Source organism: Leptodactylus fuscus, chromosome 7 (assembly GCF_031893055.1).
Source record: "Leptodactylus fuscus isolate aLepFus1 chromosome 7, aLepFus1.hap2, whole genome shotgun sequence".
Lineage (NCBI taxonomy): Eukaryota > Metazoa > Chordata > Amphibia > Anura > Leptodactylidae > Leptodactylus > Leptodactylus fuscus.
The window spans coordinates 30,701,725-30,720,747 of record NC_134271.1 but is presented as its reverse complement, the minus strand read 5'-3'; the positions used below and the strand labels follow the sequence as shown (position 1 = coordinate 30,720,747).

At 45.8% G+C, this 19,023-nt stretch overlaps 1 protein-coding gene across 1 annotated transcript in view; it reads right to left on the bottom strand.

Moving 5' to 3' along the window:
- LOC142213246 (uncharacterized) overlaps positions 1-19,023 on the bottom strand; it is a 77,246-nt gene that overhangs the window by 26,653 nt on the left and 31,570 nt on the right. The window contains exons 3-4 of the mRNA XM_075281531.1: positions 14,789-14,862; positions 13,502-13,587 (exon numbers count right to left, since the gene is read on the bottom strand). Coding sequence (XP_075137632.1) covers positions 13,502-13,587; positions 14,789-14,854 — 152 coding nt within the window. The 5' untranslated portion in view covers positions 14,855-14,862. The remainder of the gene's footprint in view (positions 1-13,501; positions 13,588-14,788; positions 14,863-19,023) is intronic.

The window sequence follows — 19,023 nt, the reverse complement described above, 5'->3', positions numbered from 1 at the left end:
TGCTTATCGAGCCAACATCTATTCCTCGCAAACTCCCTATAGACATACATTGAATGCTCAGCTTACAGGAGTGCGCATATGTTCTTAATAGGAAGGCTCCCGATATTCAGCTAGTCTCATTTCAGCCGACCTTAATGTGTATAGCTACCTTAAAAGCTATGGAAACATTTGTGCATGAAATATCAATAAATTCATGTCCCAAGTTCCTCAATATTGCATTGATCTGTTTATTTGTATTGAGTGTTCCTTTTCATGCAACCCTTATTTCCAATTTCCAACCTCTTTCAAGTTGAGACTTTTAGCTCGAGGGTGTTCCCTAATACTTGGCCATGACCTGTTCTCGGCTTTCATTTCACCTGCACAGCTTCAGCTCATGTCTCCCCCTCCCTTCTCCTCTTTCACTATCTACTTTGCATAACAGTGTACACACAGCTTTATGTGACAGCTCACAGCTCCATTAGCACTTGTCATAAGGAAAGTGTCCACGATTTCCCATCAGAGGACTATATCTTTAAAAAATAACTTTGTGTTTCTGGAATATGATGTCATGCTAGTTGCACAAAGCACAGCATGCCTAGAACAGGCTTGTTTGACGCAGACCTCTCCTTCACCCCTCATGTTGAATCACTCACGCTCATGTCACCTCCACTTCAAAAACATCTCCAGAATACGCCCTTTCCTTACCAGAGATACACTAAAGACACTTATTGTCTCTCTGATTCATTCTCGCCTTGACTACTGTAACTCCTAGCTAATCGGTCTTCCCCTCACTAAACTCTCACCTCTACAATCTATTCTGAATGCAGCGGCCAGGCTCCTCTATCAGGCTAGACGCTGCAGCGATGCCTCTGGTCTGTGCCAGTCGTTACATTGGCTGCCTATTCATTATAGAATACAATATAAAGTTATCACACTCATCCACAAGGCTCTCCATAATGCTGCACCTCCCTACATTTCCTTCCTCATCTCTGTCTACCGCCCAACCCGTGCTCTCCTCTCACTCAATGACCTAACACTTACATCCTCTATTATCAGAACCTCCCACGCTCGTATACAAGACTTCTCCTGAGCTGCACCACTTCTCTGGAATGTTCTACCCCGAACAATCAGATTAACTCCCAATTTCTACAGTTTCAAACGCAAACTAAAGACGCATCTTTTCAGACAGACACAATTTCTAACGTAAACCCTTCCACACTATAATTAGAATCCCGAAAATGTAACCCTCCTCTGTCCCCGCTGCCACATTTCCCCACATGATATGATGCCATTTGAGGCTAACTTCATAGGTCCAAGCGCCATCCACATGTTAAAGGACACGACTGGTGACAGCTCAAAGTTTTATGTTTGTGTAATGACAGTAACTTCTATTACAAAATTGTCTGACCTCTGTATAAGTAATGCCGCCCCTGCTACCTCTTGTGTCGCCCCATCTACCTCAGATTGTAAGCTCTTGCGAGCAGGGCCCTCAGTCCCATTGTGTGAAACGACTTTCTTTATAATGTATCTTTCTGTCTGTACTTGAACCCTACAAATTGTACAGCGCTGCGGAATACGTTGGCGCTATATAAATAAAATTTATTATTATTATTAAGGGAAGGGGGATGGCCTCATCTGAAGTCTACTTTGTTTTGCTGAGAACGGGACAGGGCAGCTTGCAATGTATAGCAAGACAAACAAGCTGTAGAGGACAAGTGTGTTAATTGATATTAATTTAAAATATATGCAATGGGCATATTTAATCTATAACCTCAAACAACAAGTCTGTGGTCCAGCAAAGCTCTGAGAAATCTGAAAGGCTGCTACAACAAAGAAGAAACTACCCTACACTAATAATATATAAACCTGCACACATACATCAGGGAAATGGTTATTGCCAATTTAATTGTGAGATACATTTTGATATATTTTTATATTGGACTAGAGCCCCCAACATAGTCAACTGCACAACCACATTACAGTAACAAATAACATATCTTTGTTATATATCTGTCACTTTTGTAGATTGGGAGAAAAAGAACTTTGAAATCTTATGCAAATGAGGCAGTTGGTGCACTGGAGGCGGGCCTTCAACTCCCTGAAGAACTGACTCAGCAGCGACAGTTGATCCTCCCATTGTTATGACAGCAGCCATCCTATTTGAACAGCAGGAGCTGGTGCTCCTAAGGCTGAAGACCCGCCCCCGATGCATCAACTGCACACCCCTCCCCCCAATAAAGCTTAGTATTTATTCTATGGCCGATTTTTGTATTACCTATGTTTTCAGTGATTATTTTATGTATTCTGGATAGAGATGAGCGAACAGTGTTCTATCGAACTCATGTTCGATCGGATATTAGGCTGTTCGGCATGTTCGAATCGAATCGAACACCGCGTGGTAAAGTGCGCCATTACTCGATTCCCCTCCCACCTTCCCTGGCGCCTTTTTTGCTCCAATAACAGCGCAGGGTAGGTGGGACAGGAACTACGACACCGGTGACGTTGAGAAAAGTAGGCAAAACCCATTGGCTGCCGAAAACATGTGACCTCTAATTTAAAAGAACAGCGCCGCCCAGGTTCGCGTCATTCTGAGCTTGCAATTCACCGAGGACGGAGGTTTCCGTCCAGCTAGCTAGGGCTTAGATTCTGGGTAGGCAGGGACAGGCTAGGATAGGAAGGAGAAGACAACCAACAGCTCTTGTAAGAGCTAAATTCCAGGGAGAAGCTTGTCAGTGTAACGTGGCACTGACGGGCTCAATCGCCGCAACCCAGCTTTCCCAGGATCCTGAATGGAATACACTGTCAGTGTATTCCCGTATACCCGATATATACCCCGATACCCGTTCCAACGGTGTGCCCCCCCACCTTCACCCCAGAAATACCCTGCAAGTCCCCTAGCAATAGAATTGGGGCTATATACACCCACAATTTTTACTACTGGTATACAGTGCCATTGTCTGACTGGGAATTCAAAGAATATATTGGGAATACAAATACCCTCATTTCTTGCTACTGCCATATAGTGCCAGTTTCTGACTGGTAATTCAAAGAATATATTGGGGTTACGTGCACCCACAATTTTTACTACTGGTATACAGTGCCATTGTCTGACTGGGAATTCAAAGAATATATTGGGAATACAAATACCCTCATTTCTTGCTACTGCCATATAGTGCCAGTGTCTGACTGGGAATTCAAAGAATATATTGGGGTTACGTGCACCCACAATTTTTACTACTGGTATACAGTGCCATTGTCTGACTGGGAATTCAAAGAATATATTGGGAATACAAATACCCTCATTTCTTGCTACTGCCATATAGTGCCAGTTTCTGACTGGTAATTCAAAGAATATATTGGGGTTACGTGCACCCACAATTTTTACTACTGGTATACAGTGCCATTGTCTGACTGGGAATTCAAAGAATATATTGGGGTTATAAATACCCTCATTTCTTGCTACTGCCATATAGTGCCAGTTTCTGACTGGTAATTCAAAGAATATATTGGGGTTTCGTGCACCCACAATTTTTACTACTGGTATACAGTGCCATTGTCTGACTGGGAATTCAAAGAATATATTGGGAATACAAATACCCTCATTTCTTGCTACTGCCATATAGTGCCAGTGTCTGACTGGGAATTCAAAGAATATATTGGGGTTACGTGCACCCACAATTTTTACTACTGGTATACAGTGCCATTGTCTGACTGGGAATTCAAAGAATATATTGGGAATACAAATACCCTCATTTCTTGCTACTGCCATATAGTGCCAGTTTCTGACTGGTAATTCAAAGAATATATTGGGGTTACGTGCACCCACAATTTTTACTACTGGTATACAGTGCCATTGTCTGACTGGGAATTCAAAGAATATATTGGGGTTATAAATACCCTCATTTCTTGCTACTGCCATATAGTGCCAGTTTCTGACTGGTAATTCAAAGAATATATTGTGGTTACGTGCACCCACAATTTTTACTACTGGTATACAGTGCCATTGTCTGACTGGGAATTCAAAGAATATATTGGGAATACAAATACCCTCATTTCTTGCTACTGCCATATAGTGCCAGTGTCTGACTGGGAATTCAAAGAATATATTGGGGTTACGTGCACCCACAATTTTTACTACTGGTATACAGTGCCATTGTCTGACTGGGAATTCAAAGAATATATTGGGGTTATAAATACCCTCATTTCTTGCTACTGCCATATAGTGCCAGTTTCTGACTGGTAATTCAAAGAATATATTGGGGTTACGTGCACCCACAATTTTTACTACTGGTATACAGTGCCATTGTCTGACTGGGAATTCAAAGAATATATTGGGAATACAAATACCCTCATTTCTTGCTACTGCCATATAGTGCCAGTGTCTGACTGGGAATTCAAAGAATATATTGGGGTTACGTGCACCCTCAATTTTTACTACTGGTATACAGTGCCATTGTCTGACTGGGAATTCAAAGAATATATTGGGAATACAAATACCCTCATTTCTTGCTACTGCCATATAGTGCCAGTTTCTGACTGGTAATTCAAAGAATATATTGGGGTTACGTGCACCCACAATTTTTACTACTGGTATACAGTGCCATTGTCTGACTGGGAATTCAAAGAATATATTGGGAATACAAATACCCTCATTTCTTGCTACTGCCATATAGTGCCAGTTTCTGACTGGTAATTCAAAGAATATATTGTGGTTATGTGCACCCACAATTTTTACTACTGGTATACAGTGCCATTGTCTGACTGGGAATTCAAAGAATATATTGGGAATACAAATACCCTCATTTCTTGCTACTGCCATATAGTGCCAGTTTCTGACTGGTAATTCAAAGAATATATTGGGGTTACGTGCACCCACAATTTTTACTACTGGTATACAGTGCCATTGTCTGACTGGGAATTCAAAGAATATATTGGGAATACAAATACCCTCATTTCTTGCTACTGCCATATAGTGCCAGTGTCTGACTGGGAATTCAAAGAATATATTGGGAATACAAATACCCTCATTTCTTGCTACTGCCATATAGTGCCAGTTTCTGACTGGTAATTCAAAGAATATATTGGGGTTACGTGCACCCACAATTTTTACTACTGGTATACAGTGCCAATTTCTAACTAGGAATTCAAAATGCGCAAGGCTCCCGGAAAGGGACGTGGACGAGGCCGTGGGCGAGGTCGGGGGAATGGTTCTGGGGAGCAAGGTAGCAGTGAAGCCACAGGGCGTCCCGTGCCTACTCCTGTGGGGCAGCAAGCATTGCGCCACTCCACAGTGCCAGGGTTGCTTGCCACATTAACTAAACTGCAGGGTACAAACCTTAGTAGGCCCGAGAACCAGGAACAGGTCTTGCAATGGCTGTCAGAGAACGCTTACAGCACATTGTCCAGCAGCCAGTCAGACTCTGCCTCCTCTCCTCCTATTACCCAACAGTCTTGTCTTCCTTCCTCCCAAAATTCCGAAGCTTTACAGAACAATAACCCAAACTGTCCCTGCTCCCCAGAGCTGTTCTCCGCTCCTTTCATTGTCCCTCAACCTGCCTCTCCACGTCACGATTCCACGAACCTAACAGAGGAGCATCTGTGTCCAGATGCTCAAACACTAGAGTCTCCTCCATCTCCGTTCGATTTGGTGGTGGATGACCAGCAACCCACCCTCATCGACGATGATGTGACGCAGTTGCCGTCAGGGCATCCAGTTGACCGGCGCATTGTGCGGGAGGAGGAGATGAGACAGGAGTTGGAAGAGGAAGTGGTGGATGATGAGGACACTGACCCGACCTGGACAGGGGGGATGTCAAGCGGGGAAAGTAGTGTGGATGTTGAGGCAGGTGCAGCACCAAAAAGGGTAGCTAGAGGCAGAGGCAGAGGTCAGCAGCTTAGGTGAAGCCAGGCCACACCCGGAATCTCCCAAGATGTTCCAGTTCGTACCCAGCCCCGAAAAACTCCCACCTCGAGGGCACGTTTCTCGAAGGTGTGGAGTTTTTTCAAGGAATGCGCCGAGGACAGATATAGTGTTGTCTGCACAATTTGCCTCTCGAAATTGATTAGGGGCTCTGAGAAGAGCAACCTGTCCACCACTTCAATGCGCCGTCATTTGGAATCCAAGCACTGGAATCAGTGGCAGGCAGCAACGGCAGGACAAAGGCCGCCTGCCGTTCACGCCACTGCCACTGCCTCTGCCACTGCCACTGCTGACTGTGCTGGCGATGCACTCCAGAGGACGAGCCAGGACACCACTTCATCTGCCTCCGCCACTTTGTTGACTTCTACCTCATCCTCCCCTGGTCCTGTCTTATCTCCTTCTCCTGCACCATCAAAGGCACCATCAGGCGTTTCTTTACAACAACCCACCATCTCTCAGACATTGGAGCGGCGGCAGAAATACACTGCTAACCACCCACACGCGCAAGCCTTGAACGCCAACATCCTGCTGGCCCAGGAGATGTTGGCGTTCCGGCTTGTTGAAACTCCCGCCTTCCTGGACCTGATGGCAACTGCGGCACCTCGCTATGCCATCCCTAGCCGTCACTACTTCTCCCGGTGTGCCGTCCCCGCCTTGCACCAGCACGTGTCACTCAACATCAGGCGGGCCCTTAGTTCCGCGCTTTGCACAAAGGTCCACTTGACCACCGACGCGTGGACAAGTGCATGCGGACAGGGACGCTACATTTCACTGACGGCACACTGGGTGAATGTAGTTGAGGCTGGGACTGCTTCCCAAACTGGCCCGGTGTACCTCGTCTCCTCGCCTAACATTCCTGGCAGGGACACGAGAAGAACACCCCCCTCCTCCTCCTCCTCTACCGCCTCCTCCTCCGCCACCGCCTCCTCCTCCGCCACCGCCTCCTCCTCCGCTGTTAGATTGACCCCAGCTACGAGTTGGAAACGTTGCAGCACTGGCGTTGGTAGACGTCAGCAGGCTGTGCTGAAGCTGATCAGCTTGGGGGACAGACAGCACACTGCCTCCGAGGTGAGGGATGCCCTCCTCGATGAGACGGCAATATGGTTTGAGCCGCTGCACCTGGGCCCAGGCATGGTCGTTTGTGATAACGGCCGGAACCTGGTAGCAGCTCTGGAGCTTGCCGGACTCCAACATGTTCCATGCCTGGCCCACGTCTTCAACCTAGTGGTGCAACGTTTCCTAAAGAGCTACCCCAATGTTCCAGAGCTACTGGTGAAAGTGCGGCGCATGTGCGCCCACTTTCGCAAGTCGACAGTAGCCGCTGCTAGCTTAAAATCTCTCCAGCAACGCCTGCATGTGCCACAACACCGGCTTTTGTGCGACGTCCCCACACGCTGGAACTCAACGTTTCAGATGTTGAATAGAGTGGTTGAGCAGCAGAGACCTTTGATGGAATACCAGCTACAAAACCCTAGGGTGCCACAAAGTCAGCTGCCTCAGTTTCACATCCATGAGTGGCCATGGATGAGAGACCTTTGTGACATCCTACGGGTCTTTGAGGAGTCCACAAGGAGGGTGAGCTCTGAGGATGCGATGGTGAGCCTTACAATCCCGCTCTTGTGTGTTCTGAGAGAATCCCTGATTGACATCAGGGATAACTCAGATCACACAGAGGAGTTAGGGATAGCATCCGATCCGTCACAGCTGGAGAGTAGGTCCACACATCTGTCCGCTTCACTGCGTTTAATGGAGGAGGAGGAGGAGGAGGAGGAGGAAGAAGAGTTGTCCGATGATGTGATGGTGATACAGGAGGCTTCCGGGCAACTTCGAATCGTCCCATTGTTGCAGCGCGGATGGGTAGACATGGAGGATGAGGAGGAAATGGAGATTGAACTTTCCGGTGGGGCCAGAGGAGTCATGCCAACTAACACTGTGGCAGACATGGCTGAGTTCATGTTGGGGTGCTTTACAACCGACAAGCGTATTGTCAAAATCATGGAGGACAACCAGTACTGGATCTTTGCTATCCTTGACCCCCGGTATAAAAACAACATCTCGTCTTTTATTCCGGTAGAGGGGAGGGCCAATCGCATCAATGCTTGCCACAGGCAATTGGTGCAGAATATGATGGAGATGTTTCCAGCATGTGACGTTGGCGGCAGGGAGGGCAGTTCCTCCAGTAGGCAACCAAGTTCTCACCGGTCCACACAAACGAGGGGCACACTGTCTAAGGTCTGGGACACCTTGATGGCACCCCCTCGCCAAAGTGCCGCCACGGAGGGTCCTAGTGTCACCAGGCGTGAGAAGTATAGGCGCATGTTGCGGGAATACCTTTCCGACCACAGCCCTGTCCTCTCCGACCCCTCTGCGCCCTACACGTATTGGGTGTCGAAGTTGGACCTGTGGCTTGAACTTGCCCTATATGCCTTGGAGGTGCTGTCCTGTCCTGCCGCCAGCGTCCTATCTGAGAGGGTGTTCAGTGCAGCCGGTGGCATCATCACTGACAAGCGCACCCGTCTGTCAGCTGAGAGTGCCGACCGGCTCACTTTGATAAAAATGAACCACCACTGGATAGAGCCTTCATTTTTGTGCCCACCTGTGTAAAGCACCCCAACATGAAACTCCATGTCTGTACTCAACCTCTCCAATTCCTCCGCATCCTCATACTCATCCACCATAAGCGTTGCACAATTCTGCTAATACTAGGCTCCCTCCAACATGATTTCCCCCAACTCTGCTGGTTAGAGGCTCCCTCCACCCTGATTTCCACCAACTCTGCTGGTTAGAGGCTCCCTCCACCCTGCTTTCCCACAACTCTGCTGGTTAGAGGCTCCCTCCACCATGAATTTGCCCAAACTGGGCTGGTTAGAGGCTCCCTCCACCATGAATTGGTCCAAACTGGGGTTTTTAGAGGCTCCCTCCACCATGAATTTGCCAAAACTGGGCTGTTTAGAGGCTCCCTCCACCATGAATTGGTCCAAATTGGGGTTTTTAGAGGCTCCCTCCACCATGAATTTGCCCAAACTGGGCTGGTTAGAGGCTCCCTCCACCATGAATTGGTCCAAACTGGGCTGGTTAGAGGCTCCCTCCACCATGAATTGGTCCAAATTGGGGTTTTTAGAGGCTCCCTCCACCATGAATTGGTCCAAACTGGGCTGTTTAGAGGCTCCCTCCACCATGAATTGGTCCAAACTGGGGTTTTTAGAGGCTCCCTCCACCATGAATTGGTCCAAACTGGGCTGGTTAGAGGCTCCCTCCACCATGAATTGGTCCAAACTGGGTTTTTTAGAGGCTCCCTCCACCATGAATTGGTCCAAACTGGGGTTTTTAGAGGCTCCCTCCACCATGAATTGGTCCAAACTGGGGTTTTTAGAGGCTCCCTCCACCATGAATTGGTCCAAACTGGGGTTTTTAGAGGCTCCCTCCACCATGAATTTGCCCAAACTGGGCTGTTTAGAGGCTCCCTCCACCATGAATTGGTCCAAACTGGGTTTTTTAGAGGCTCCCTCCACCATGAATTGGTCCAAACTGGGGTTTTTAGAGGCTCCCTCCACCATGAATTGGTCCAAACTGGGGTTTTTAGAGGCTCCCTCCACCATGAATTTGCCCAAACTGGGCTGTTTAGAGGCTCCCTCCACCATGAATTTGCCCAAACTGGGCTGTTTAGAGGCTCCCTCCACCATGAATTTGCCCAAACTGGGCTGGTTAGAGGCTCCCTCCACCATGAATTGGTCCAAACTGGGGTTTTTAGAGGCTCCCTCCACCATGAATTGGTCCAAACTTGGCTGTTTAGAGGCTCCCTCCACCATTAATTGGTCCAAACTGGGCTGGTTAGAGGCTCCCTCCACCATGAATTGGTCCAAACTGGGTTTTTTAGAGGCTCCCTCCACCATGAATTGGTCCAAACTGGGGTTTTTAGAGGCTCCCTCCACCATGAATTGGTCCAAACTGGGCTGTTTAGCGGCTCCCTCCACCATTAATTGGTCCAAACTGGGCTGGTTAGAGGCTCCCTCCACCATGAATTTGCCCAAACTGGGCTGTTTAGAGGCTCCCTCCACCATGAATTTGCCCAAACTGGGCTGGTTAGAGGCTCCCTCCACCATGAATTGGTCCAAACTGGGGTTTTTAGAGGCTCCCTCCACCATGAATTGGTCCAAACTTGGCTGTTTAGAGGCTCCCTCCACCATTAATTGGTCCAAACTGGGCTGGTTAGAGGCTCCCTCCACCATGAATTGGTCCAAACTGGGTTTTTTAGAGGCTCCCTCCACCATGAATTTGCCCAAACTGGGCTGTTTAGAGGCTCCCTCCACCATGAATTGGTCCAAACTGGGCTGGTTAGAGGCTCCCTCCACCATGAATTTCCCAAAACTTGGCTGTTTAGAGGCTCCCTCCACCATTAATTGGTCCAAACTGGGCTGGTTAGAGGCTCCCTCCACCATGAATTTGCCCAAACTGGGCTGTTTAGAGGCTCCCTCCACCATGAATTGGTCCAAACTGGGTTTTTTAGAGGCTCCCTCCACCATGAATTGGTCCAAACTGGGCTGTTTAGAGGCTCCCTCCACCATGAATTTGCCCAAACTGGGCTGTTTAGCGGCTCCCTCCACCATTAATTGGTCCAAACTGGGCTGGTTAGAGGCTCCCTCCACCATGAATTTGCCCAAACTGGGCTGTTTAGAGGCTCCCTCCACCATGAATTTGCCCAAACTGGGCTGGTTAGAGGCTCCCTCCACCATGAATTGGTCCAAACTGGGTTTTTTAGAGGCTCCCTCCACCATGAATTTGCCCAAACTGGGCTGGTTAGAGGCTCCCTCCACCATGAATTGGTCCAAACTGGGTTTTTTAGAGGCTCCCTCCACCATGAATTTGCCCAAACTGGGCTGGTTAGAGGCTCCCTCCACCATGAATTGGTCCAAACTGGGTTTTTTAGAGGCTCCCTCCACCATGAATTTGCCCAAACTGGGCTGGTTAGAGGCTCCCTCCACCATGAATTGGTCCAAACTGGGTTTTTTAGAGGCTCCCTCCACCATGAATTTGCCCACACTGGGCTGGTTAGAGGCTCCCTCCACCATGAATTGGTCCAAACTGGGGTTTTTAGAGGCTCCCTCCACCATGAATTTGCCCAAACTGGGGTGTTTAGAGGCTCCCTCCACCATGAATTTGCCCAAACTCTGCTGGTTAGAGGCTCAATCCACCCTGATTTTCAAAACAAATGTTGGTGCCAACCTCAACTTACTACAAGGGCCAAATTCACTGCTGGTGACAAGCTCTCCTCACTGCAAGTGCCAAATACACATGTTTCAAGGTGTTTTCCTACTGTCAGAGATGTGGTATTGAGTGTGTAAAGTGTGTAGTTGTTAGGCTGTGATGTTGGGGTAATAGAGGGTCTTTGGTGTGTTAGATGCCCCCAGACATGCTTCCCCTGCTGTCCCAGTGTCATTCCAGAGGTGTTGGCATCATTTCCTGGGGTGTCATAGTGGACTTGGTGACCCTCCAGACACGGATTTGGGTTTCCCCCTTAACGAGTATCTGTTCCCCATAGACTATAATGGGGTTCGAAACCCATTCGAACACACGAACATTGAGCGGCTGTTCGAATCGAATTTCGAACCTCGAACATTTTAGTGTTCGCTCATCTCTAATTCTGGACTCATGGACTTGGAATCTATTACATTAGTAATGGATTGTAAGCAGCCGTGCCCCAGGTGACACTGTCTGTTCGATAGGATCATGTTATTAATGGGGATTTTTAAATGGCTGTACATTTGGAGCATTAATAAAGTTTATATTAATTTTGATATTTTTTAGTTACAAACATTGGTCTATATGGGAATCATTTATTTAGTGGGAATATCTATGTGTTGTATGTATGCATTTCTAGTTTTCAACAATACAGTCATGGCCAAAAGTTTTGAGAATGACACAAATCTTATATTTTCACATGATCTAATGCCCTCTGGTTTTTCTGTGTGTTTGTCAGATGTTTTTATCACATACGGAAATATAATTGCAATCATATTATGAGTAACAAAAGCTTATATTGACAGTTAGAATGAGTTAATGCAGCTAGTCAATATTTGCAGCGTTGACCCTTCTTCTTCAGGACCTCTGCAATTCTCCCTGGCATGCTCTCAATCAACTTCTGGACCAAATCCTGACTGATAGCAGTCCATTCTTGCACAATCAATGCTTGCATTTTGTCAGAATTTGTAGGTTTTTTTGTTTGTCCACCCGTCTCTTGATGATTGACCACAAGTTCTCAATGGGATTAAGATCTGGGGAGTTTCCAGGCCATGGACCCAAAATCTCTCTGTTTTGTTCCCTGAGCCATTTAGTTATCACCTTTGCTTTATGGCAAGGTGCTCCATCATGCTGGAAAAGGCATTGCTGATCGCCAAACTGCTCTTGGACGGTTGGGAGAAGTTGATCTTGGAGGACATTCTGGTACCATTCTTTATTCATGGCTGTGTTTTTAGGCAAGACTGTGAGAGAGCCGATTCCCTTGGCTGAGAAGCAACCCCACACATGAATGGTTTCAGGATGCTTTACAGTTGGCATGAGACAAGACTGGTGGTAGCGCTCACCTCTTCTTCTCCGAATAAGCTGTTTTCCAGATGTCCCAAACAATCGAAAAGGGGATTCATCAGAGAAAATGACGTTACCCCAGTCCTCAGCAGTCCACTCCCTGTACCTTTTGCAGAATATCAGTCTGTCCCTGATGTTTTTTCTGGAGAGAAGTGGCTTCTTTGCTGCCCTTCTTGAGACCAGGCCTTGCTCCAAGAGTCTCCGCCTCACAGTGCATGCAGATGCACTCACACCTGCCTGCTGCCATTCCTGAGCAAGCTCTGCACTGCTGGTAGCCCGATCCCGCAGCTGAAACACTTTTAAGAGACGGTCCTGGCACTTGCTGGTCTTTCTTGGGCGCCCTGGAGCCTTTTTGCCAACAATGGAACCTCTCTCCTTGAAGTTCTTGATGATGCGATAGATTGTTGACTGAGGTGCAATCTTTCTAGCTGTGATACTCTTCCCTGTTAGGCCATTTTTGTGCAGTGCAATGATGACTGCACATGTTTCTTTAGAGATAACCATGGTTAACAGAAGAAAAACAATGATGCCAAGCACCAGCCTCCTTTTAAATTGTCCAGTGGTGTCATTCTTACTTAATCATGACAGATTGATCTCCAGCCCTGTCCTCATCAACACCTACACCTGTGTTAATGGAGCAATCACTGAAACGATGTTAGCTGGTCCTTTTAAGGCAGGGCTGCAATGATGTTGAAATGTGTTTTGGGGATAAAGTTAATTTTCTACGCAAATATTGACTTTGCAAGTAATTGCTGTTAAGCTGATCACTCTTTATAACATTCTGGAGTATATGCAAATTGCCATTACAACAACTGAAGCAGTAGGTAAAAATTAATATTTGTATCATTCTCAAAACTTTTGGCCATGACTGTACACTGTATAGGTGGGATGAGTCTTGCCTTGTATACATCACATACAGCTGGCTTCCTGCTCTAACAGCTGTTACAAGTTGTGAATTACAATCGGGGCTCTCTAAACAGGTGTGGCGAAGCAATCATTGAACAACTGGTGGGTACTCACTGTAAGAATCCAAATCTGTCAGTAACTTTGTACAGTGCAAAATCTGCATCTTCCCAAGGGTCAATTTCGGCTCCCGTTTGCCTTCCCTGAGAAAAGAATGGTGAAAATTATACAGACCTTTGTAGTTACATACTGCATGCACAATTTGGGTGTAGGTTGATCCTGCACTTTTATGACCCCCTCTCATACGGCCTATAATGATGAAGAAAAGGGTGTAGACACTATGGGGTGCCAAGTCATCGTGGCATCAGACTACACCCGGGACACATAGGCATGTACAGCAGAGGTATATACATAACTTTAGGATATTTATAAAGAGGATGTCCCATTTTGACAACCCTTACCTATATATCCTGTTAGGGTAAGTTCACACAGAGTTTTTTTGTCAGGATTTTGAGGCCGTACCCGCCTCAAAATCCTGACCAAAAAGACGGCTCCCATTGAAATCAATGGGAGCCGCTCAGGAGCTGTTTCCGGGAGCCGGCACAAGCGAGGTGCTCACTCTTCAGGTTGTTTCGTCTCGGGATTTGGCCTGAAGACACTCCCGACTAGGGCCATTCATTGGGCCTAATCCGGAGTGGAGTGCGCGGCTGGATGCCGATGCAGTGCACCCACTTTCAGTCGCGGCTACCTGGCATTTGGATCGGAACCTGAGGCAGCAGTGTGAACTTACCTTTAGGGTATAAAACCTCATAGAAGCTACTCAAGTCCATTGTGTGACACGGTGGCCGGAGGAAACCAATGGAGGCAAGGCAATTAAAGGGCAAGTAATGGTTAGTGTATAATTTTTGAAAATCCCAACCCCCCCTTTAATATTTAAGTCTATTTGCAAAAAACCCTGATCATCATTTGAAGACATATAAAATAGAGGTTTATTACACCAGAAGCTGTCACTCCTCCAACAGCTGTTTATCTACATAGTGTGTCACGTCACAAAAATGCAAGCTATTCAAGAATGCAAAGCTTTATCAATAACACTTTCGAGAATTTGAAACATTCAGAGACACACTGAAGAGCCCAATATATAGTGCCAAATACACTGCAGTGTGCACAGTTGTCTACATCTTGATACCGGCAGCAACCACTGATAAAAACCGCATAATATAAGAGAACATAATGAAAACAAGAAGAATGGAAGAACTTTTGGACGCCCTTTCATTTGACGCTGAACATGTTTATGTGGGGGCAGTAACCGGGAACAGAAGTTCAAGTGACTAGTCCCCTGTGTAGGCGGCCACGATTTTGCACTAGTAGCCATGGACTGCGCTCATAACAGACTGGACTTACCCTCTCATATTTGCTGATGATGTCGGCTCTTTCCTGTGCTATTAAAGCCTCAATGTCCTTCTTCATGTCAGGGCCTGAAAACAAGAATGAAAAAATAGGTTACCACTTTATAAATGTACATGCCCACAATTGTACAGAGAATAAGGCCCCAATGGTGACACATTATAGCAATTTTACATGTCATTGCTGTCAGTTTTAGAAAAATACACAATACTCTATATTACTGCACAAACTAGTTACATAATGTCCCGGCCTGTACAGATCAGTCACTGGATTCGAGTTTCCATAAACATAAGCTATACAGTATAGATGGAGACAGAAAGGAAAGAGGAACTGCAGGATAATGGCGCGAGTGGTTGTTATATGACAACTGTACTACACAAGGAGACTGTAAGAGAGGAATGTAGATGGGAATTTGTCATTGACACATGAAAGGAGTTGATGGGACTGACAAGACGTCACGGTCACACAAGTGCTGCACGATAATTATAAAAACCCCTGCAATTGTTATTCTTGTGCTGGACACCAAAACACTATATCCCATTTTATTGTGTATTATGAAGAAAGACCCTATGGTCTGTAGTAATGCCTATACTTTTCTATGGACCCTCACATACCGTATTTTTCGGACTATAAGACGCACCTAGGTTTTAGAGGAGGAAAATAGGGGAAAAAAAATTTGAAACAAAAACATGGTAAAATATTTACTATATGGGAGTTGTAGTTTTGCAACAGCTGCAAGGCCACATTGACAGGTGACTCTGCAGCTCTACGGAGATCTATACAGCGTGTTTTTTGCGGGGCCAGATGTACTTTTTAGTTATACCATTTTGGGGAATGTCTATTGCTTAGATCACCTTTTATTTAAATCAGAGGCAAAACGGTGAAAAAAAACATGGCGGTTTGAAAAATATCAGTAGAGCGGGCATTTTCGGACACAGGGACTCCTAATGTGTATGTGTTTCACAGTAATTTTCTACTTTTATATGTATTCTAGGGAAAGGAGGGATTTAGAAGTTTTATTTATTTTATTAAAGCTTTTTTTTCCACTATTTTATTGCCCCTTCCCCCTAGGTGGCTTGAATCTGCAATCATTTGATTGCAAGTCTCATAGACGGCAATAGAAGTGTATTACCGTCTATGGGAGATTCTATACATTACTATTACGGCTGGTCATAGACCAACTGCAATAGTAATACAGCTATGACAGGCCTGGGAGCCATCAGTTGGCTCCCGGCTGTCACCAGGACAGGTCGGCTCCTGCGACCTTGCTGCGCAGGAGCCAGCCTGCAACTTGAAAGGTATGGGGGTGTATTCTACACTTTGGGGTTAAGTTTTAATGCCCGCAATTACAATGCATTCTAATTGCGGGCATTAGCTTTGGGCCTCCACGTATAGCGGAGACCCGGTTGCTATGGCAACCGCTCTGCAGCAGAGCGGCCGTCATTATTCTTACAGACCCGGCATCCTGGCAATAGAACGGCGGAAGCCGGGAAGGAGGTTTTAGACGCCAGGTGCCGGGGCCTGCAGCATTGCCACGCTCCTGTCGCTGCAGGAAGCCAGCAGCGGCAGGAACATGGCGATCTCCACATTCTGACTATAAGACGCACCCTCATTTTCCCCCCAGATTTTGGGGGAAAAAAGGGCGTCTTATAGTCCGAAAAATGTGCTAGTATTTATATATGTATATATATACATAACATATTTATAACATAAATATAAAGAACAACAAATATATATCCTTATGGAATAAAGAAGTTAAAGTGGAACTAAATTTCCAAGCAACTTTTCATTTCCAGCGTTTGTACAATTGCGCGTGCAAAAATTTTTAAATAAATTTTATTAAAGAATTTTGGTTCCTTTCTGTAAAATCCTATGCTAAAATCCACTTTCTGTCCCTTAAAGGGGTTGGCCACTTTCAGACCAATATTGACAAACAAATGTACAATAAAAAGATATACAATTTTCCAATATACTTTCTGTATCAATTCCTCACGGTTTTCTAGATCTCTGCTTGATGTCATTCATTCTGTTACTTCTAGAGGATAAAACTCTGACCCTGGTCATGTGATTTACGGTCCATGGTCATGTGATTTACGGTCCATGGTCATGTGATTAGTACACAGGTGCACGGCTGATTACCAGGCAGATGTCTGATTATTGTGCTGTGACTGTAACGAGCGGCACCTGTGTGCTCATCACATGACCATGGACCGTAAATCACATGACCATGGTCAGAGCCCACTGCGCAAGCGGCCATTTTCTTGTGGCCTGTGGGCATGCGCAGTAGGCTCTGCTCGAGGCCTACAAGTTTCAAAGCCTGCGCCGGAAGAAGACACAGGAAAAGTACGTTCTTGAAGAAGATGGAGGCGGCGCTGGAGAGTTCTCTGGCAGCATTCGGGACGCCCTCAATGCCCTTTGACCGCTGACCCCAATGCTGCGAGAGAACTCATTTGCATACTGGCGAAAAACAGTATTTCTACGGAACAGCGGCGCAGAGAAGACATCTAAAGGTAGGAGATGAATAGCCTTTCTAAAGGCTATTCCGACGTGTTAGGGACAAAAAATTACTTCTTTATGATAGGATCCCTTTAAATCATCAGCTTGCATTTCGTCATTGTTTTCCACTGCATTTTGGCCGCTAATTGAGACACCACCACATGTACTATATACTCCAAGTAAGCATTAAATTAAGGTAAGGATGTGGTCAAGCAGAAAAAAAAAGCTAAATCTGATTAAAGAATCTGAATTTTTTTTGAAAAACTGCTCCAAAATTCTGCTCCAAAATCTGCTTCAAAATTCTGCTCCAAAATCTGCTTCAAAATTCTGCTCCAAATTCTGCTTCCCATTTACTTCAATTGGAATTTCAAGCAGAATCTGCCTGAAGTATGAACAGGAGAGTTTTTTTTCAGGAAACAAAAAAACAGCCTCTGCCTCCCACTGGATAGGAGGAAGATTTTATGGTTCGAAGCAGAATCTACCTAAAAATCAGCTCCAAATTCCTCTGTGTGAACATACCCTTACTAATTGACAGCAAGTAGGAATCTGGAAAACCATCACAAATCGATATACTGCTGTAAAATATGGACACAATGTAAACGTTACATGATGAATGCACCATGCAAAAGCAAATGCCCATATACAGCCTTTCTGAGATCTACAATGGACAACCCAGTACACGTTCCGGTTGTACAAGGCCCAGCTACGAGCACTCAGAGCCGCTTCCAAGCAACAATCCGGCTTTCTTTAATAAAGCGATGCTCTTTTAAGCCATTCCGGCAAATAATGACATCATGGCCGGTCTATGCTTTGAGTAGATGCCAACGCCGAGCTACTGCTCGTGGACTGCAACGTATGAATGTTTAATATACACAGCGGTTTGGACGTTTCCCAAGTCCGCTTTTTCTTCCAATCTGTAATTCATCACAATGAAGCATCCAGAAACCTCAGACCAAATAGACAGACATTTTATTAAATGTTTAAAGACTCTGGCTCCGAAACTTTAACCCCTAAAGCGACTGCCATCGTATATAGCTACATTCATGTAGGGTCACTCACAGCAAGTCTCATCTCTTGTTCAGAATTGATCCGATCTCCCACTGAAGGGGTCACTGTCCTCAAACCTCTGCTTGTGGAGCAGACTAAGTGGAAACAGCTCAGCAGATGTGGTCTGATATATAACCATGCTATGCCGTGAACACTCAAGGAGGGGCGGCCTCTAAACACTGCAAACATCTTGTTGCTAGGCTCCTTTCTCCCTTCCGCACTGTACGGTAAAAAACTTTTTGGTTACATGTACACACTTAAAGACGACAAGAAAAGTTAAACCGGAAAGTCAAACAGAACAAAACTTTTATGTCGGGACTGACATGATGTTAGCACTAGATTTAGTTCATGGCATTGCCTGGTTATATAGCGTGGCTGATAACAGAACAGCAGTGTTGTACATATATAATCCTATGATAACGTCTGATAGAGGAAAAAAACGTACGCAATTTCTGTATAGAAACACTCCTCTGGTAAACATTTTCTTCTTTATACTAAATGCCAGATAAATAAACTAAAGATTCTGCCCAGAGCCCTCCAAAGTACTGTGCTTGCTTTGAATTAATTGTTCATGCTGACAGACTCCGTTGACCCCTTACCAACTGGCCTGAGATGGTAATGGAGCTACAGTAACTAACTCTCATGACCCAGGAACTGGGGATAACATCACTCCTTAGGCTGGTCTTACA